General features: G+C 47.2%; 1 protein-coding gene across 3 annotated transcripts in view; it reads right to left on the bottom strand.

The window, feature by feature from the left end:
• LOC139075552 (OTU domain-containing protein 6A-like) overlaps positions 1 to 21,679 on the bottom strand; it is a 36,099-nt gene extending 14,420 nt beyond the window's left edge. For 2 of the 3 annotated variants that reach the window (XM_070572591.1, XM_070572590.1), the window contains exon 1: positions 19,331 to 21,679. In XM_070572591.1, coding sequence (XP_070428692.1) covers positions 19,331 to 20,156 — 826 coding nt within the window. In that variant the 5' untranslated portion in view covers positions 20,157 to 21,679. Of the gene's footprint in view, positions 1 to 17,685; positions 18,984 to 19,330 lie in introns of those variants that run through there. The other variant, XM_070572592.1, reaches the window with a different exon arrangement.
• Between the last annotated feature and the right edge of the window lie 509 nt (positions 21,680 to 22,188).

The raw sequence follows: 22,188 nt of genomic DNA, 5'->3' as shown, positions 1-22,188 counted from the left end.
CGAACCCAGGCTGCTGAAGTGGAGTGCACCAGATGTTAACCACTAGGTCACCAGGGCTGGCTCTCAAATGTCTTTTTAAAATGACAAAATCCAGAAAGTTAGATGAATATTTCTATCAAAATAAATAGAAGGAAGGGAAAGGAGAATTTCCAGTATCATTAGTGGCTTCCAAGAGTCCCCCTCATCTCCTCTAGCCAGTTCTCCCACAGAGAAGGGACCACTGTGCCCAAATGCATCGGCTCTGAGGCGTGCTGCAAGGGGGTTCTTAGGGGTCCCTGGAGGCTCCTATGTATAGTGGGTACAAACCTCGGTCCACAAACTCAAGTGAGGAAGAAACCCAAGCTTCTGTTTTCAGATTCTAACTGAACTTCTAGTACAGGCTCCCATTCCATCAAGGTGTCCTTATCTTCATCCCAGCCACTCAGAATCCACCCCCTTTTCCCTGGGTTGTCTAGTTCTGGAGCACTTCCAGTGGCACGAGGGTCGGGGCAGGGCAGATGCTCCTTGGTTGCTATGGAGATGCAGGATCCTTGAGGACTGGGCATCTCTCTACTTCTGTGCTACTCTTGAGTGCTCATGAATTACCTAGCCAGGCCATACCAGACTGTCTGCCTCAACAAACTGCACACCCTTCTCCCTTCTCTGGGGTCTTTCGACCTCTTTGTCTGGAATTCTGTCTGGAAAGGGAGGCACAGGGTCTCCTGCTCTCAGATCCTACATGTTCATTTGGGATTTGGCTCTGTCCCTGGGGCTCAGCTCCGGATAGAGGTCCCTGAATCCTTTTGTCTATGATCCACTAACATCCAAGCCAAAGGCAGCAAATTAGTAGCATACAGGTCAAATCCAGTCCACAAGGTATTTTGTCTGACTCAGATAGTGTTTAAAGATTCTTTTGAAAAGATTATGAACATTTTTTTTAATGAGGGTTTTACCTTTTAAATCCAAATACCAATTTACAGGAAATGCAGAAAACAGAAGAGCATGTTAAATGACACCAGCAAAATCCAGACTGTGGGAAACTCTACATGACAAAGGACCTGTCTTCTTTAACAAATACATTGCAAAGGGACAAAAAGAGGGAGAACAAAATTAAAGGAAACTTAAAAACATCAATCACTTGCAATGTGTGGACTTTGTTTGGATCCTGTTTCAAACAAACTATAAAAAATAATATAAACATTTATGACTTTCATGAGAAAATTATAAATTTTAACACTGACAGGCTATTTCATGTGAAATTATTGGGGTTTATTTAGTTATAGTATTGTATTATATTGAGGAACATGAGTCCTTATCTTTACAAAGAAAATGATGAGTCTAAGATTTGCTTCCAAATAATTCAGGATGGATGCCAGCCCGGTGGTATACTGGTTATTTTTCTGGTTCACATATTCTGCTTTGGTGGCCCAGGGTTCACTGATTCAGATCCCAGGCAGGGACCTACACACTGCTCATCAAGTCATGCTGTGGCAGCGGTGTCCTACATAAAAAACAGAGGAAGATTGGTACAGACGTCAGCTCAGGGCCAATCTTTCTCACCCTCTAAACAAAAAAAAAAAAACAGGATTGGGGAAAGTGGGTGGGGTTACAGATGAAACAAAATTGGCCATGAGTCGATAATTGTTGAAACTTGGTGATGAGCACACAGAAGTTCATTATACTATTTTGCCTATTTTTAAATATGTTTAAAGTTTTCCCTAGTAACTTTTTTTTAAGCCTAGCTTTCACATAAAAATTCTGATTTTGGATTCTCCAGGAAAAATGGAAAGATCTGCTAACCCTAGGCCAGACCTCCACATTGCAACAACTAGCAGAGTTGAGAAATGTTACAGCAAGTTGCTGTCCAGGGAACCACAGTCCCCACCACTCCCTATTGCCCTTAAACCGGGCCTACCTTCTCTGTTTATGGTACATGCCTCAGCTCATCAGCATTCTGGTTTGCAATCCATGGGAATTTTCCTTTCCTTCCTTTTAACACTCTCCTTCAACCAGCCCAGCCACCAAGTGGGGCTGGGCCAAAGGGTTTGCCTGCTCTTCCTCTCCTTTTCAAGATATTTTTCTCCCAAATCTTTTTTCTGTCCTATGAATCCTTTTTGGTCCCCCTAGAGTCCAGGATTTTGAAACTCAGAGTCAGAAGGAGACACTTCTCCCTCCTCCATCCCCCTACTCCCAGATGGAGTGTGAAGGAAAAATTGGGGAAAATTTGGTTAAGATGTAGAGATAGATCTTATGCCTATCAGATTGGCAAATATTAAACAGTTGGATGATATCAAGTGCTGCCAAAGGTGAAGGGAAACAGGAACTCTCCCGGGAATGTTAACTGGTATAACCTTTCTGGGAAGCAGCTTAGAGGTGTTAAGTGAAACAGAATACAGACAAGATCCCACAACCCAGCCTCCTGGACACTGAGACCAGAGAAACTCTTGCCCAGGCCCCCAAAGAAACAAGTGTAAATATGTTCTTGTAGAATTGCTTGTAATAGCAAAGATTTGGAAACACCTAGAAGTTTATTAATAGGAAAGTAGATAAATAAAACGTGTTACACACAAATGATGAATACTATTCATCAGATGAAAGGAATGCTCTGGTCCATATTCACTTATATCAACTTGGAGCCATCTCAAAATCTCAACCTTGACTGGAAAAAAATGAGAAGAGAATGATATGCATACCAAAAGATCACTTAAGCATATTTTTTAAAATATGCACAAAATAATACCAATACTGGTCCTGGATACAATAAAAATATAGAAATATAGATTAGCAGAACATACAAAATCACAGGAACGGTGAGAGGAGGAAAATGAGATTGTTGATGGGGTGAAGGTATCAAAAAAATCAAGTAATTAAAGGAAAAGTGAGCCCAGTATATGCTAATAATATAGCTGATGTGCCTTGAACCAAGGAGTATGGCTAATTCATTCTGAGCACGTGAGCTTTCAGCAAACAAAAAACTAAACCAAAACAAAACATCAGTTAATATTTAAAATATTAACCTGATGCAGGTGGAAAGAGAACTTGAGCGAGGGGCTATGAATAACCGCAGGTCTAATGTGTGCCCAGGTGGCAGAGAGGGTTATCACTTGGGGGTCCAGGCGGAGTGGGGCAAGAGGGTGGCCTCAGGCAGCTCCAGGGGAAGTCTGGCGTCCCAGAACCTTCAGGCCTCTGTGATTTTCTCTGATGGCTGATCTCATTCTGGGGTCACCCCATGTTGTGGCCTAGAGTCAGTTTGATCACAGACATTCAGCCTCCTTCCAGCACTGCTGACTGATCTCAGGGAACCTGCCGGATCATGAGATTTTCCCACAGAGATTGTCACCATGGGGTGGTTTCATCCTGTTATTGGCCTCAAGCTCCTCCAGCAAAGTCAGGAAATCCTAGGAACAAATACTCCTCCAGCCCTCCTTTTTATGTGCATTCAGTGTCAAAAGCTATTTACCAACGGAGTGTTATATGATCGAGGCTAGAACTGTCCAGCTTAGTTTTGGGGGGATGTGGAGGGGCAGAAGAGAGTGGTTCTGGCCAATTGCTCTGATTTTGCTTGAAGCCCCACTCTTGGGGAATTAAGGGAAGAAAGAAAGATGATGAGTTATATGTTGTCTCCTGAGCCCATCTTTCTTCTCTCCCTTCCTCTTCGCCTCCCTCCTTTCCTTTTACAAACACATATTCAGTGCTGAGTATGCACCAGGTACTGTGCTAGGCCCCACAGGACTTGAATCTGACTTTGTCACCTGCCCTTAAGGAGATTCAAGTCTAGAGGGGAGCAAGCAGTCAGTGTGGTCAAGCATGGCAGAGATTTGTGAGGGGTGAGGGTGCAGGCAGCTACTTCAGATGGGAGGGTATCAGGGATGGCTTCTTGGAGGTGGTGTTCCTTGAGCTGAGTCTGAAAGGATCACTGGAGTTAACAAGAAGGGGAATAATGGGGAAAGATATTTCTGCTGGAGGGAAGAGTATGTGCAATGGCTGGGAGGTACAACAGTAGGAAGCAGTGGGAAGCTGTCAGTAGTTCACCATATCTGGACTTGGGGCTCAGGAAGGGCCTTAGGTGCTAGGACTAACTCATGTCCTATCTCCTCCCTGAAGCCTGCAGAAATACCCAAGCCCCATCATGTCCCTCTCCTCTGCCAACCTTTTACAACTGCATGTTTCCTTACTGTTATCTTGTCTTTTTGGCATGAAGGCTTTATCTCCCAGGCTTGACTCAAAGAGGGGCTCAGGAGCCCAGTGCTTCTCCTACCCATGCCTTGCATGTAGCCTTCGCTCCGCCATGGGGATGACTCACCCTATTCTGAGTGGGTATGCTGTTCAGTGAGGAGGCAGAGAGACACTGAGTAGCAGCAGCAAATCTCACCCCAGTGCATTGGGTTTGCTGTCTGAGAGGCTTCTGCAAGGGTGTGCTGACGTCTGGCCCAGTGCCCAGGTGAACATTCTTCTGGGAGGGAGAACTGAAAGCTGAGGTAGCCAGCCTCTAAGGTGGTGCCCAGTGAGGCCCACCTCCTGGTTTTCACGGCCTGGTGTATCCCCCATTGAGGCCTTGTGTAGCTCCCACATTCTATCAGGATTGATCTGCATGACCAACAGAATACAGCAGAAGTGATGGCATATGCCTTTGAAGCTAGCTCAGTAAAGACATTATAACTTCTGCACTAGTTTCTGTCTTCGATTACTCACTCTGAAAGAAGCCAGCTGCCATGTTGTAAGGACACACAAGCAGCCCTATCAGAGGTCCATGTGGTGAAGAACTCCTGCCAACAGCCATGAGAGGAGCCATCTTGGATGCGGATCCTCCAGCTCTAGTCGAGCCTTTAGATGGCAGCAGCCTGTTCAACATCTTGACCACAACCTCCTGAGAGACCTTGAGCTAGAACCATCCAGCTTAGCTGCTTCCAAATTCCTGGCTCTTAGATACCGTTACAGATGCTAAATGTTTGTTGTTTAAGCTGTGAAGTTTTAGGGTAATTTCCTACATAGAACTAACACAAAGCACTTGGCAACTCCGAGTGGTTTTTCCCGCTGTGTGTTTGGGGAGGCTTCCTGGCTGGAGTTTTGCCTCCTCTGAAAGGCAGAAATATTAGGGCTTCCAGAAGGTCACAGCCACTCACCCCTGTTCCTTCCCTCACAGGTACTTCCCTTGAAGGGACCAATAATCCAACAGCAGATGCAGAAGGAATCTCCTTTGAACTTCCCTATCTGACTAGCACCGAGCTTTAGGAGAGTCAGCTGTCACAACCCCACCCCCACTCCCTGGGGGAAGTCTCCAGTCAGGGAGGCACTGACCTTGGGCACCCGGACATTCCCAAAGAAATTGTGTAAACAAGCTTCATCAAAACCCTCCACCCTTTGAAGCCCTAACCTTCCCTTTTGTTAAGTTGGTATTTAAACCTTTACCTCTGGTTATTCAGAGAAGCTACTGTACTCAAAATGTGCACAAACTTTGTCTTTTCTCCTGTTAATCTGGCCCCTACCCTCACCCCTCGAACCTAAATTGGTAGAGGAAAAGTTTTTCCTCCCAACGCTCTCAAATCAAAGAAATCCCCAGGGGCTGTCAAGTGGGAAGTTCTGGAGGCCTTTGCACCGGGTTTTCTCTCTGGTCAAATGAACTTTCCCTGAGAACAACCACCTCTGCAGGGGCGATGCCCCAGGGATTCACATCCTCAATCCCCAGGGGCAGACAGCCAGGGCCCCACAGAAACACAACTGCTAGACCTGAGGTCACAGCAGGGGCAACCTCTGACTTACAGAAGGCTGCATCTCCTGCTCTGTAGCAGCTTCTTCTCGGGTTTTGACTTATTTAAGAAACACTTAGTGCTTGCTATGTGCCAGGCTCTGTTCTAAGTACTTTACAAATATGAAATCATTTAATCCTCATAACAACCCTGTTTGAGGTAAATGCTGTTTCTGTCTTCATTTTATAGATAAGGATCGTAAAGCATAGAAGGATTAAGCAATTTGCCCAAGGTCACACAGGGAGAGAGTAGCAGAGTAGGAATTCACACCCAGGCGCCCTGGCCCCTCACTCTGCCCTGAGCTTAGAACTGACCCATGTCCATTCAGTAAGCATTCTGTGCCACTGGGGCACTGCTGCTTGGCCAGGCTCCTGGGGCTGGACAGGGTTATGTATTTGAGTTCTGGCTACAAGGAATCCAGAGGTCCACATCCAACCAGGGCATTGCCTCCTGAGGAAGCCAGGCCACATCCTGACTGGAGAAAACCATGGGGGGTGGGGGAGGGGGGCAGACACGTTCATCTTCCAAGGCCAACATCTGTTCTCAATCCAGAGAGTTGGCCTGAACCCTGCCTGGGCAGGAGGGTCTCCTCTCTGATCATGCTCATTCCTGCCTCCTCACCATGGCTCAGCCAGGTTCCCCGAGGGATGCCCCCCAGTCCCCCATCTGCCTAGACCTGTGGTTCTCAACCAAGGGTAATTCTGGCCCCCCAGGGGACATGTAGTGATGTATAGAGACATCTTTTATTGTCATGACTAAAAGGCTGCTACTGGCACCTAGTGAGTAGAGGCCAGAGATGCTGCTAAACATTCTAAAATGCACGGGATGATGCCGCACAGTGAGGTTGAAAAACTGACCTGGGCCCATCTCACAGCCCACTTAAGGCTGAGGACCACCCCCACTCCTCCCACCCCCACACATGATCCGATTCCTGTTACGGTGGTGGTCTGGGATGCTGGTGGGGCCCCATGCATCCCACTTCAGCATCTCTGAGAGGTGCTGAAATAGAGCATGAAAGAGACATGAAAGGACTCAGTTTGCATTCCAACTACAAGTTCTTCGAAATAAAATGAGAATTTTGAGGTACTGACAAAAGTAACTGGCATTGTTTTGTATCAGGCTCTGTACTAAGCATTTTACGTATTTGATCTTTTATAATTCTCATAATCCAGCCTTAGATGCTATTATTATCCCTATTTCACAGACGAAACTAAGGCTTTTTTAAAAAGGTAAGGTAACTCACCCAAGGTCACACAGCTAATAAATGACAGGGCCAGGTTTCTAGCCAGCCCAAGCAGTCTGACTCTGGCACTGTTCTACATACCTAGCCAAAAGTAAAGATGATAAATTCCCAGGGAGCACCTGCCTAATGCCCATCCTGGGCCTGCTTGAGGTCAGGGGGCCTCATGCCCTCCCCAGGGACAGAGGGATCAGCACCACTCACTCCATAGCACAGTTGCAGCTGTTGACGAAAATAATCCATAACCAATCTATAAATGAAAATTTGGGGGAGCTTATTCTGAGCTGAAATCTGAGGACCATGGCCCGGGGCCTTTCTTCCTGAAGGAAGAAAGGGCACCAAAGAAGTGGGGTGCACAGAGTGGTTATATACCCCCACACAGGATGTTTCACATATGATTGAAATGTCCCTACCACAATAGTCACAAGATTGCCCTGTCAGCACAGCGCTTGATGGACACAGCAGGTAGTGGTCTGCTATCTCGGAGGGCGTAGCAGGAGGCAAGTCTATTGTCTCGAGCTGGGTGGTGACAGGTGAGGCAGCAATCAGTTTCTAGCCTAAGGAAAGATGCTTAATCCTTAAGGGAATGCCAACTTTGGGAGGAGGAGGGAAGTTTCACCTTTATCTCAAGGGCCTTTGTTCTTGCCATAGGGAATATCTAAAGCAGATATACAGTGCATGCTCAACGCCTGGGTCAGGCCCTTTTGGAAAGACAAGGTCAGGCCGAATTAGGTTTACACCAAATGGCTTCCTCATATTCTCCAATATATCCTATTGCTTGCCATTTTTATTTGTCACAGCCAAGACTCTCCGAGATGGGCAGAGAGCAGCTTGACCTGCAGTGGTTCTTAAAAAGGGAAAAGGAATAGTAGAAGGAAGAGGAGGGTTGGTTTTTGTGCAGGGACAAGTAAGACAGAGAGGATGGGCAGGAAAGAGACAGGTGAGGAAGGAGGCCTGCGAGCTGTCAACCTGCAAAAACAGAAAGCAGATTAAGAGGCAAAGCGTTTATTTGGGATCAAAGAATTGCAATTTTGGGAGCACAGATTCAGGTAGAAACCCAAATAGTGTCCCGCTAGGGAGTAGAGTCAGGGGCATTCATTCATTCGTTCACTCACTCACTCACTCATTCATTTTTGAGGAAGATTAGCCCTGAGCTAACATCTGGGGCCAATCCTCCTCTTTTTTTTTTTTTCCCTGAGGAAGACTGGCCCTGAGCTAACATCCGTGCCCATCTTCCTCTACTTTTTTTTTAATATGTGGGATACATATAAAAAGCCATGGCATTGATGAGGATTTTAGGCTGGTTAATTTTAAAACTGCAGATGAGAAGCAGGCTCCGAGGAGTGGAATTAGCTTGCCCTTTGAGGAGAGACATTTGCATTGGTGAAGGAAATCTCCATACCTCCCCCTCTGCACCAGGAGGAAGGCAGGATGGCCTTATCTCTGGAAACTCTTAATGGGGAAGGCAAGGACTTAAGCTGGTTACTGTCTGGCAACTTCATGTAACTGATTTAGGGTGGTGGCTTCTGGCTTTACTTAATCCGATTTGATTCTTATCTAAAAGTTGTGGGACCACCCAATGGCCAGACCCCACCTGCACTGATACCATTTTACCTTTTTTACACGTTCTTTCCTTTGTCTTGTAAAGAGATGGCTCGCATACCTATGCCTTGAATTTAGCCTTACTCTCCACCCGGGTTTGCAGCAGTAGCGGGGGCAGCAGCAGCGGCTCCTCCTGCCCGTGGGCCCTGTCCCCACGCAGCAGCCTGCCTGCCCATGGGTCCTGTCCCCATGCTATTCCACACTATTCTCTAAATAAAAGAGCACTACTGCCAGATCTTGAGAGTCCAAGAAATCTTTCTTTCAACTCCTTGGCTCACTGACCCCATATCAGCATGGCTTGACAAGCGGTGTGTCAGTCTGCACCAGGCATCTGAACCAAGGAACGCCAGGCCACCGAAGCAGAATGTGCAAACTTAACCACGGCGCCACCGGGCCAGGCCAAGTTGGGGGCTTTTAAAGGCAAAGAAGAGAGATTGTAGTACAAAGAATTTTAATTGAGTTGGAGGCAGAGAGCTAGTCTTGGCTAAACATTGATTGACTGTTGACTCTTTCTTCAGAAAGTCCACAATCCTCAGTCTTTCTAATCAGGATGTCTGTTCTCCTGCTACTTCTCAAACAATTGCTTGTAAAACAATTGCTGTTTTGGCCCAGTCCAAAGGTTTGGCCCAGTCTAAGGTTCAAGACGGCAAAGCAGTTTCTCTGGAAAGGCAGCTCTGAATCCATTTAAAAACGGTTCCACTATAGTCAATTTTGACAGAGCTTTTTATTATATATTACAGCAGGGGAAAGAATGGGAGGTTTGTTTCTAAACTATAAATACCCTTCTTTGATCCCTGTATATATCAGAGATAAATGAGTCACTTAATCCTTAGAAATTAATATTGTCGTAATTATGACCTTAAGTGACCTTCCAGCATTAGTAATTCTCACCACTCCCTGCAAAACAGCTGTGTCAGTGTTTGACCAGGTTTGGGGAGGAGGTGGACGGGAGCAGGGTCAGCTCCTGCCATGATCACTCAGTTTGCAGAGATGAAATCGGCCTCAGCTCTTAAGGCCAGTTAGAACCAGACCCCAACTTCTGGGCTCTGCCCTCCCTGTCTTTGTCCTCCAGGCCCTGTCGAATCCTGACTTCACTGAGAGGGGATGGTCCCTAGGGGTGTGCAGAGCTGCAGGGCCATCTGACAGCAAGAGGGCCTTTGGTGCAAAGTTAACATCTGAGCTTCCACAGGCCCCTTCCCATGCAGATTCGTGCAGGAGCTTTGAAGTCACCTTTGTGATGTTTTCATAGCCCTTATCCTACAGTCCTGGAATTAGCCTGGGGCCCTGCCCCATCTCTGGAGATTTATTCCTCCACTACAAAAATCTTAGGAAAATACTGCAAGCTCCACCCACCATCCCCTAGCCACTGACTGCTTTTTCCTTAGGCTAAAACACAGAGACCTCAGAACCCTCACCAGGAGACATTCTCTATGTGTTTATAGTTTCTCTAGAGACATTCTGATGAGCCCTAGAACCGGATCTAAGGGCAGGAGCTGCCAAGATAAGTGTTTTTGTGAGGTGGGGAGAACATGGTAAGAGGAAGAGTGAGTGAACAAGATGGTCCCTGAAGGCCTCCCAAGCCCCAGGGCCAGATCCAGGGCAGTAACTGCAGGGCCCAGAGAAAAGAAAAAGCAGGTGGACTCAGCCGTTCCAGTCACACCCAATGAGCCAACCGCTGTGCTTCATGTAGCCAAATACCAATCTCAGGGATCTTTGTTGCTCTCAGCTTCACAAGAGGGCCTCTGCTATCATATCGGTGAATCCAACAGAAAGTGAGTAACTCAGGATTGAAAAAGAAGGGAGGGAGAGGGGGAGGAAGGGGAGATGGGGAGGGGAAGAAGATAGACGATGGAAAGGAAGGGAGATAGAGAGGGAGGGGAGCCAGGAATACCAAACCAGCCGAAGAGGATATACCAGCCCCATTTGCTTTTCAGAGTACAGACTCTGAGCAATGGTGCCATCTTGTGGCTATGAGGAGGAATTACAACCAGGTCCCGCACCGTTCACTTGCTTTCTCCCTCTCCTCCTCTCCTCCCCATATTCGAGAGTAAGATTTCTATATACATGTTTCTAGAATGACATTGTCCAAAGCAGTAGTCACTAGCCACATACAGCTATTTGTACTTCAATGTAAATTAGTTAAATTAAGTAAAATTTAAAATTCACTTCCTCAGTACATTAGCCACATTTCAAGTGCTCAACAGCTCCATATGTGGCTACTGTACTGGACAGCACAGAAATAGAATATTTCTGTTGTTGCAGAAAGTTCTATTGAACAATGCTGTTGTAGAAATTTCAGAGTTGTCATTTGATGGAGCAATATAAAAAGTCAGAAGAAATATAGTGTAAAGCCTGCTTTCTACCTTCAGAGTGGCCACTGGTTAAAGATTTTTTTTTTTTTGAGGAAGATCAGCCCTGAGCTAACATCTGCCGCCAATTCTCCTCTTTTTGCTGAGGAAGACTGGCCCTGAGCTAACATCCGTGCCCATCTTCCTCTACTTTATATGTGGGACGCCTGCCACAGCATGGCTTGACAAGTGGTGCATAGGTCTGCACCCAGGATAAACATCGGCAAACCCCAGGACGCCGAAGTGGAGCAGGTGACCTTAACCACTGTGCCACGGAGCCAGCCCCTGGTTAAAGATTTAAAGAGCAATTTTCACGAAATTATTTCCTCCCACTAGAGAGGGCTTCAGGAATTTCTGAGGGCAGTGTTGTATTTTGGAAAGAACAGTAGACTGGGAGTCAGACAGACCTGGGTTCTGGCCCAAGCTCTGCACTTAAGCCTCTCTGGGCTTCAGTTTCCTCATCAGTCAAAAGATTTCTCTAGACTTTTCCAGTTCTACCAGGCTGTGATCTGCCAGGGGTTGATGAGAGCTGATGTCAACCAGGAAGGAGGCATGGAACAAACAGAATGAACAAGCCCCTGGGCTGTGTCCACCCATGGTGTCTGCAACCGCAGGGGCACAAGCCGTGGATCTTAGCTATCCGCACCTCCCACCAACATATCCCCAAGGCCACTCCAAACTCTGCACCTCTTCCATATACCCCTCGGGTGAGGCCATATTCGCCTGGTGAAATGCCTGCTGATTGGTCTTTGACTCAACACTAACTTTAAGATTCATTCACTCATTCAACAAATATTTATTGTACTCTTATTATGTGTCAGGCACTGACCTAAGACTTGGGGACTTGGGTGTAAATAAAAACATCGCTATTCATGCACCTTACATTTCAAATAGGGAGAGAGAGATTAGGCACGCAAATAATCACATAATGGGAAGTAGTACAGGTGTCCCTTGGAATCCACAGGTGATTAGGTCCAGGACCCCCTGGGGGATACTAAAATCCAAGGATGTCCAAGTTCCTTAGTTGGCCTGAGTTTGGTTGACTCTGCAGATGCAGAATCCGTGGATATGGAGGATCAACTATAACAGGTGTAATGAAGGAAAATCAAGCAGGGGAATTGTAAGGCTATTTCAGACAGGATAATTGATCAGGCACAACGTTTATAAGCAGGTGACATTTGTGCAGAGCCCTGAACGAGGTGAGGGAATAGGCCAAGTGGGTATCTGAGCAAAGAAGAAATTGCAAATGCAAAGGCTGCAAAGGCCTGAGGCTGTCTGTGTGGCTCTTCTTGGGGTTGTGGCTCCAGGGTAAGCAGCTATAGGGGATAACACACATGAGATAATCTAGGGTTCTAGAGTCTAGGGTCTAAGAATAGATCTGACATTTATCCCTGTCTTTAGCATTCAAAGATATTTTATAGAAATCTACCTGCTGAGGGCCCAGAGAGCATGTGTAGAGGCCTTGCTCTAGGTTTGAATTCAGGACCTTCTGGCTCCTATCCTTCTGGATACAGAAGCTGACCTTTTTTTTTTTTTTTTTTTTTTGAGGAAGATTAGACCTGAGCTAACATCTGTGCCCACCTTCCTCTATTTTATACATTGGATGCCTGCCACAGCATGGCTTGATGAGTGGTGCACAGGTCTGTGCCTGGGATTTGAACTGGCAAACCCCAGGCCGCTGAAGCAGAGTGTGCCAACTTAACCACTATGCTACCAGGCTGGCCCCAGAAGCTGACTTTTTTTTTTTTTTTTGAGGAAGACTAGCCCTGAGCTAACTGCTGCCAGTCCTCTTCTTTTTGCTGAGGAAGACCGGCCCTGAGCTAACATCCATGCCCATCTTCCTCCACTTTATATGTGGGACACCTACATACATCTGACAGCAAGAGGGCCTTTCGTACAAAGTTAACATCTGAGCTTCCACAGGCCCCTTCCCATGCAGATTCGTGCAGGAGCTTTGAAGTCACCTTTGTGATGTTTTCATAGCCCTTATCCTACAGTCCTGGAATTAGCCTGGGGCCCTGCCCCATCTCTGGAGATTTATTCCTCCACTACAAAAATCTTAGAAAAATACTGCAAGCTCCACCCACCATCCGCTAGCCACTGACTGCTTTTTCCTTAGGCTAAAACACAAAGGAGACCTCAGAACCCTCACTTACCACAGCATGGAGTACCAAGTGGTGCCATGTCTACACCCGGGATCCGAACTGGCGAACCCCGGGCCACAGAAGCAGAACGTGGGAACTTAACTGCTGTGCCACCGGGCTGGCCCCAGAAGCTGACTTTTGATGTGAGAAATCCAACACACTTCACTGTCTGGGCCAGTGTTTTCTTTCCCCAAATTGTCAGGCTCCCTTCTCTGGCCAATAGTGATGCCGCAACTCTGCCTTTGCTTATATCAAATAGCCCAGATCTCCAAATGAACATTTCCACTAAGACATCACAGTTGAAATTTTTAAAAAAAGCAATTCTTTCAGAGAGCACACCCAAATTTTAGAGATCTGGTTATTAGCCAGTTCATATTCCAGGAGCGCCTGCTCTGCCCCTTGCTCACTTAATAAACAGAGTACAGTTCCCAGGTGTGTTTTGCTCATTTTCCAGGTTAACAAACAGCACAGTTTGCAGGTGTGCTGCCAAAATATCACCTGGAACATTATTTGGGGCGGGGAGAGGGGTGCTAAGCTTTTTTCTTTATTTCGGCAGGCTTATATTCTCTATAGGCAGGGAGCCAGTTGCTTACAAGTAAAACTGCTCCAAACTAGATTGCTATCAGGGCCCATTCGCTTTGCTTTTTCAGCATATGAGTCAGTGAGAATGAGTCAAATGTTTCTTGAGTGGCCTCCAGGTGGACAAGGTGACTGGCTTCATCAGGTTACTTGTCTGGGAAGGTCAGAAATGGCTGCGGCAAGAAGCCTGAGGACTTGATACCTTTTTTTCAGTGTTTGTATTCACAATGTCCATTTATATCTCCAGAAGCTGAGCAAGGCAGCCTGGTGCAGGGGCCCGGGTCTTCTCCCAGACAGCGTTTTGTACAGTCAGTGGCCAAATTCAAACGATCTCTACCAAAATAAAAAAACAAACAAATACCAAAAAAACCCTCCCCAATCGAATGTTAGAAAACATCTTCACAATGAGTTTAGTCTTTTAGTTTCTGTGGTTTCAGCAACTGCTTTATTTGGGTGTATTGTTGACAGTCAATGGTTTCAGAGGGTTCTAGCCAAGAGGAAGTCCTCTGATGAGACAGTGTAACCTTTTCCTTGTACCATTCTGCCTGTTAGGAAACCGGCTGACTGCAGCTCCAAGCTCTTGCCCTTGGCTCTTCGGGTTTAGTGTCTCCTGCTCAGGTAAGTTTGTTGGGTAAGTGTGTCAGGTAAGTTTGCTCAGGTAATATGTCTTGTTACAGGGTTCTCCGGGCACACCTGCCTGGGCCTGGGAAAGGCCTTGTGGAAAGGTTCCTGTTCTGGCTGAGCCTGTCCCTGGGCCTGTGGATAGAGACGGCAGGTCAGTCACTGCTGCCCTGAAGCTAATCCAGCCTATACCTGGATCAGAAGCCACAACAGACTCACTCAGAGTCAAGTCATTGGCAACCAGGGCAAAGAATGACTTAGCTGTCCTCTCCCTGACATAAGAAACAGGCCTGCCACTGCCACCTCTCCAGTGAGAGTTAGAATGGCATTTGCCTCGGTGTGGTTTTCAGTTTTAGGAAGAGATGGGCTTGGTGCTGGGGGTGGGGGAAGACTGGCAATCTTGGTAAGGGCTTCAAGCAAGGATACCTGGAGCCTGCTGTTGAGTGTGAATCATTGCAACATTTCAGGAGGCCAGTTTGGCAATCTGTATCATGCCCAGGTCAGTCCTGGCTTATTGTTAGTTATTAGTTACTGTTAATTTTTAAGATTTCCCTTCTTCATTCTCAAAAATGTCCTGCTTGGGAGGATAAATGATGTGGTCACCCAATCTTTGGGGTACCTTTAGGGAATGTGTCCTAAGAATTTGTACAAAGATGTAGATTTAGGGACATTTACCCACAGGGCTACTAGACATAAAGAAAAGGTAGAGATGAGCCAGCCCTGATGGCCTAGTGGTTAAAATTCAGCTTGCTCCACTTTGGCAGCCCAAGTTTGGTTCCTGGGCACAGAACCACACCACTTGTGTGTCAGTAGCCATGCTGTGGCAGTGGCTCACACAGAAGAACCAGAAGAACTTACAACTATACACAACTATATACTGGGGCTTTGTGGGAGAAAAAGAAGACAAAAGGAGAAAGATTGGCAATAGATGTTAGCTTAGGGCAAATCTTCCCTTGCAAAAAAACAGAAAAGGCAGAGATAAATTATGTGTCTTACAATAGAGAATTAACTAAGTTAGTTAAATGAATTATAGTATATCCACATAGTAGAATGCTAGATAGCCATTAGAAAATGAAACACAGCAAAAACATTCAATAGCATGAAAATATATGCATATTATTAAGGAAAATTACTAAACTCTATATATATATAATATTATTCAAACCTAGTTTACAAAGGAAAAAAACACATAAGCACCGAACAAAGGATTGGATGAATAGTCACTAAACTGTTGGTAGTGATCTCTGGGAAGAGGGATTGGAAGTGGCTTAAATATTCTCATTTATGCTTTTTCTGTATTTCTAAATTTTCTACAATGAACATATACATTGTAGACAGACTAATGACCTCTCAAAGATGTCCACATCCTAATCCTCAGAGTCAGTGAATATGTTAGGTTACAGAGCAAAATACATTAAGTTTGCTGATGGAATTGATGTTGCTAATCAGCTGACATGCAGAAGGGGAGATCATCTTGGATAATCTGGATATCCTGGATAACCTGACCCAGTGTAATCACAGGGGCCTTTAAATGTGGAAGAGGGAGGCAGAAGAGAGATGCCCTGTGAGAAGGACTCTATCAGCTGTTGAAGATGGAAGGGGGCCATGAGCCCAGAAATGCCGGCGACCCCTAGAAGCTGGCAAACGCAGGAGAATAGGTTCTTTCCCAGAGCCTCCAGAAAAGGAACACAGCCCTGCTGACTCCTTAATTTTAGCTCAATGAGAACCATTTTGGACTTCTGACTCCAGAACTATAAGATAATAAACTTGTATTGTTTCAGGCCACTAAGTTTGTGGTACTTTGTTACAGCAACAATAGGAAACTAATACAATGAATTTCTTTTTTAGTCAGAAAAAACGAGCTGATGATAATAAACGTCATTTTAAAAGAAAGGATTAAAAATCACTCCTTGTAATTTAACTCAATAGTCATCCAAGGAGGAGGTGCTAGGAGGAGGCCTGGCACAGTCTTCGTCCTATAAAACATCTGGATGAGGAGCCCACAGGAAGAGCTGGCTGTTTTGTCATTAGCAGAAAATAATAATGCAAGGGATAAGTAAATAACCAGGCCAGCCAGCAGCCTGAGAACTGTCCTACAGTAGTGCACAATTAACTGCACAAAGCGGGGCAAGAGCAATCAGTACTATGGGTCCAGAAGAGGGGGAACCAGAGATCTGCTGCTTTCAAAGATTCTGGGACCAGGAAAGGAAACTGAACTTGAAAGGAAACTCTTTTCAAGTAGTGGAAACTGCCAGGTTGTTCTGCTGGTTTGTGCTGGCAAATCCCATTCTTTTACCAACGAACAGAAGAGGGATGATGGGCACGGCCCATGGGAAGCTCTTCCAACCTCAACGAGGGGCAGGGAGCTGAGCATGTTTGCAGTCTTGCCCATTCCGGACTGTTCAGTGAAGCAACAGGCCTGAGTTGGAGAGTTGCAGAGGATTTTCTCTTAAATAAAATCCTTTCCTGTTTGCTTTGAAGGAGCTCTAAGGGAAACCTCAGACCCTTAGTGAAGGCTGCCGTGAATAAGGTATCTGCAAACGGAAGCAGTATTTTTTTTCTTTGCTAGTGGGTCCCAAACCACCTCCTTTTTGGTTTTTTATTTTTTTTTAAAGATTGGCACCTGACCGAACAACTGTTGCCAATCTTCTTTTGTTCTTTTCTTTTCTGCTTTATCTCCCCAAATCCCCCCAGTACTTAGTTGTATATCTTAGTTGTGGGTCCTTCTAGTTGTGGCATGTGGGATGCTGCCTCAGCATGGCCTGACGAGTGGTGCCATATCCATGCCCAGGATCCGAACCGGTGCAACCCTGGGCCGCCGCAGCAGAGCGTGCAAACTTAACCACTCAGCCACAGGGCCGGCCCCTCCTCTTTGGTTTAATCTGTTGTCAAGTCTCCCCTTCTGTAGCAGATAGGGCTCTCTGGAAGCAGGTGCTGAGCTGGAACTTGGCAAGCAGGACATTTGTTATGGATAAATCCTGTGAAGGTCAGGAAATCGAAGCAAGGTTGGGCAGAGGGAGTGATCACGCTGAGATGCAAGCCTGACAAAGTGGACCCCACAAACCTATATGGCCCATATGTAGGTGGGTAGGCTGCAGTGGCCAGCGTTTAGACATCCTTCTTGTGATCAGTTGTCGGATGTGGGCCTGGTCTTGATGATGAGGCAGCTCTTGGCCAACCCCAGAGGAGCTGGAGGCTGTCTGCTGACTGCAGCATGTCCTTCTCTGAGGGGAAGTCAAGTTGGCACATCTCTGTGTTCACTATACCATCCCCCTAGTGGCTCTGCTTACTGGCTTGGACCTACAGTCCTATTAATCTGGTGAGTCCAAGAGTCACTTGGCTCATTTTCCTGAGAGCAGAGGTGACCGCATCAGGGAAATTTGCAGAGAAGGCTCACAACAAAGAACGTGATAAAAAAGCATGACTTTTTTTTTACCTTTTAAAATCTCTTTTTTAATACTTTTCTATCTCTAAGAATTAAGGAAAATTACTAAATTCACACCTTTCACACGTCATACCAGTTGTAGATATAATAAAGGCGATCAACAACTTGAATAAAATCTTACCCTTTTATGCCTCTGAGAATAAAGGGAACTTACTAGTTCAGATCTGACCCCCTATAGTAAGTTAAGCTACATATCAGTTTTTCTTTTTGCTTCATACCAGTTGCAGATATAATTAAATGGATCAACTACTTGAATAAAGTCATATCCCTTCCTATCTTTAATAAAAGAAATTGAGATCTTTCACATCTTAAACTTTATCTAGCCTATCAGTCTATATAAATTTACTTCCTATATTTAACACTTACATTAAATGTCTAAATTTAACAAATGCTATTACTTAGAATTTTGCAAACAACTAAAATTAATTTGGAACCACACAAGTTTTTATGAAAAGAAAAAACAAAGCAGCAGGGGAGCTCTTGTTTGTAACTTGAGACATCTCCTGAGTAACCCAGTTTAAGAAAAAGCAAACCGAGAAACAGTCCACGACACATATTTTTTTCAAAGAACTAAGCAAAAGGCACTCATAAAGCACTTCGATCACATAAACTCCAACTCCATCTAAGGAATCCAATATATTCATGGTGATAGCCGACCTCTTAATCTCAAGTTCACGCGCCCCACGCACAGTAAGCCAAAGCCTGAGACATCAGGGCTTGAAGGCGGAGAAAGATTTGTTCCCATTGGCCCAAACGGGTAGGTGGGAGCCTGGGTTCCCTCAAAGCCGCCTCCGGGAGACCAGAAGGCAGCGGGGTTTTATGGAGCTAGGGGCTGGCCGGGAGGAGCTTCCGGCAAACACAGGGGTCACTTCCCATAAGCCCCTGGGAAAGCTGACTCCCGGGGCAAGGCTGCTGAGGGCCGGCCAGCGGAATGAACCTCCCTGAGGGCGTTCTCTTTCTTCCGCAGAAGGAGCTCACAAATCCTCAAGACACCAAGTCACCCCTCAAGTTAACAGGAAAAAACAGCAAATTGCTTTACTATCTGCAGTACCCCTCAGGCACCCGGCTTCAATGGCACAACCTGAAGATTCCGAGCTAAACTGATTTTCCTCAAGTTAAGAATGCATCAGGGGCCGCCCGGGCCGAGTGGTTGAGTTCGAGCGCTCCAATGCAGTGGCCAAGGGCGTCACGGGTTCGGATCCTGGGCGCGGACATGACGCTGATCGTCAGGCCACGGTGAGGCGGCGTCCCACATGCCTCAACTAGAAGGACCTGCAACTAAGATAGACAACTATGTACTGGGGGGATTTGGGGAGAAAAAGGAAAAGAAAAAAAAGAATGCATCAAACCAAGTTTGAATTTTTACCCCCCAGTTATTTGCAACATGACCAATTCTCATGGATGAGGGAGGCAAAGGCCCTTCAGGGTAAGAAGTGGTGAGAACTTATCAAACCTACTGTCCTCAGAGAGCACAGTACAGGGATTTTCCTCGTGAGGGGCCCCGGGTCCCTCACCGCGAAAGCAGTGAGGAAGGAGCGAGAGGCGGCTACACGGCGACGACGCAGAAAGACGGGGCGGGAAGGAAGAAAAAACAGAAAACCAAAGGGGGAAAAAATGGAGCCTACTGAGGAGACGCAGGGGCGGCTTCAGCTCCAGCGGCGGCGGCGGCGACGGCGACAGCACTGGCGGCGGGCTGCGCAGCACCATGGGGCCTAGAAGGGCCTGGAAGAGGCGCGGGGCGGCGCTCCCCGGGTCGGGAGAAGCGCAGGGCGCGGAGGAGCCGCGGCGTGTTGGCGTGCTCCTGCCCGGCACGGGGACGGGAGAGTGGGCCTGGATCCCCTCGATGGGGGCCCGCAGGACGCGCGACAGGCCCTCGGCGGAGCGGGCCTCCCCACGACGCGCTCGCACGATGTCGCAGGAACCCAGGAAGTCGTCGCGACTGTCGGCGTCGCCGTTTTCGGAGTCGCTGAAGAAGGGCCGGAAGTCGCCGCCGCCGTGCTTCCTCAGGCCGTCGGCGGGCGGCGCCGCGGGCTCCCCGTTCCCAAGGACACCAGCTGGTCTTGGACGGCGCGGCACGTGCAGTGGCCGCCAGCTGGATCTCCTCCATCTCTCGAGTCGTGGCCTCCAGGATGGCGGTAAGCTTCTTTCCCTGGTCACGGCGAAGCTGGGCCCGGATCCTCTCACGCCGCCCCGTCTTTCGCGCCTTCTTTGTGCCCTTGAGAGGCGGGGCGGCTGGGCCTCGAGATCCATCTTGGCAAGATCTTCAGTGACAGAATCGAGGTTGCTGTCATCAGGAAAATTCTTTTGGAGCTTCTCTAGTTCCTGCTGGTGCCTGGGCTCCGTTGTGGCCTCAAGACCGGCCACGTCGAGGAGCAGCTGCTTCCTTCCTTTCCGGTCGCTCCTGGGTCGGGCCTGCAGCTCTTTCTTCTCGAGGTGGTGGCGTCGTACCATCCGCTGGTGCTCCTTCTGCCGATCTTTCCTGATATTTAACGGCAGGCCAGAATGGAAGTTTGGCGGCAGCTAAAGTACCGGCTGCTGTTCAGGCTAACGGCGCAAACCGCGATCAGGCCACGGGTCCTCAGCCTCCCCTGGCCGCTGCAGTCTGTAAAGCGTGACTTTTGCAATGGGACAGGATCCTTCAAGAGGTCCTGAGCCACTGGAATACTCAGAGCCTGGGGACCTGTGTGACAGGATGGAGGAGGGATTTCTACGTTGAGCCGGAGGGTGGACGGTTTCTTTCTAGGGCCCTTATGTCTCTGAGGGCGTGTGGCTACTGGGACCACCTTAGACTCTGCCCCAGGGGGGCTGTTATTGGCCATCTAGGGCTCCTCGGGTGTCACCTTTGGGGCTGATGTCTGCTTCATGTCAGGTCTACCCCCAGCACTTTGCCACAGACCTGATCCGCGTTACTCCCAGAAAGGGCCCAACTTCAGCTCAGAGAATTCCTACAGTCTGGCCCCTTCAGATCACCCCCTTTCTCTTTGCCCCACTTGCTTGGCTCCCAGTCTTGGTTCCCCCTTCCCATTTTGCCCCTTTTGGATTTGCTGACCCTAGCATGGGCCACACATCCACAGGACCCTGCTTCTGCTACAGGACTCTCAGCCGCCGGCCCTGCAGCCCTGGGCACGAGACACTGCGCTTCCTCTCCTAGTCAGATGTCTAAGACTTCACTGCCCATCCCTGTCCTGGAGGTGAGATCAGTGAGTAGCAAGTACTGAACATTCATAGTCCCCTTGGTAAATGAGACTTCCTTTTATTTGATCAAACCATACCTGCCGCAAGTTCCAGCAGGTGCCACCTTTTCCTAGTACTTCAGAATTTGATGAACAAGTCATGTTTATTTTATTCGTGCTGCTCATTGTTTCATATATATGTTTAAAAGCTTGGGGCTGGCCCCATGGCCTAGTGGTTAAGCTTGGTGCACTCTGCTTTGGTGGCCCGGGTTCAGTTCCCCAGTGCAGACCTACACCATTTGGTGGCCGCCATGCAGTTTCAGTGACCCACATACAAAATAGAGGAAGATTGGCACAATGTTAGCTCAGGGCAAATCTTCCTCAAGCAAAAAGAGGAAGATTGGCAATGAATGTTAGCTCAGGGTGAATCCTCCTCAGTAAAAAAAAACAAAAAACAACCTCAGTATATCTTACATGCAAAATGATATGTATTATATACTTGTAACCACACTTGAGTACCCACTACCTGCTTAAGAAGTGGAAACTTATTGGTACCTTTGAGGTCCCCTGTGGTCCCCTCTCTCCAAAACATCTCCTTGCCTCTCTCCCAGAGGCAGCCCAGGGGACTGCCGTCTTGAATTTCAGTGTGTCATTTCTTTGTTTCCTTCACAGTGTTACCACCTAGGTATGCATTCCTGTACAATATATTTGCTTTTGGTACTTAAAAAGAAATTCATGTAAATGGAATCTACTGTGTTATTCTTCTGTGATGCTTTCTTTTCACTCAATATTATGTTTTTGAGATCCAGCCCTGCTGTGGCGTGTGATTTATATTTCAGTGAGGCCCCTCCTCAGTCTTTATCTTTCCCATGACCCTGCAGGCTGAGGGGTTGTGGGCTTTCAGTTTGCCTTTCGGCAACAGTCCACTGGAGACCCCCTGTCTTCCCCATTATCCTCTTCTATTCTCCTCCTTTGCATCTTCCACTATCACCTCCTTCAAGTGCAAAGACCATCCCCCACTCACATACCAAAGCATGTGCATCCATGCACTGGGTTTCTGGAGATAAATACACAACCATGGCACTCACATGGAGGTAGTTTAATGATTGTGACTCTTTTACTTTGTTGAAATCTGGACCCTGGGACAGAAATGAGTTTCCTGCTTTAGGAAAATGAAGCATGTTGATTTTATTGCTATTGGACCAGGCAGGTAATGCTTTGCAAACTTCAGTGAGCACAAGAATTACCTGGAGGTAGGGGATGAGGAGCTTGTTAATTAGGCAGATTTCTGGACCCCCATTCCCTAGAGG

This window comes from Equus przewalskii, chromosome 14, assembly GCF_037783145.1.
Source record: "Equus przewalskii isolate Varuska chromosome 14, EquPr2, whole genome shotgun sequence".
NCBI classification, from domain to species: domain Eukaryota; kingdom Metazoa; phylum Chordata; class Mammalia; order Perissodactyla; family Equidae; genus Equus; species Equus przewalskii.
The sequence above is the reverse complement of the archived record's forward strand: the minus strand, read 5'-3'. Positions and strand labels throughout refer to the sequence as shown.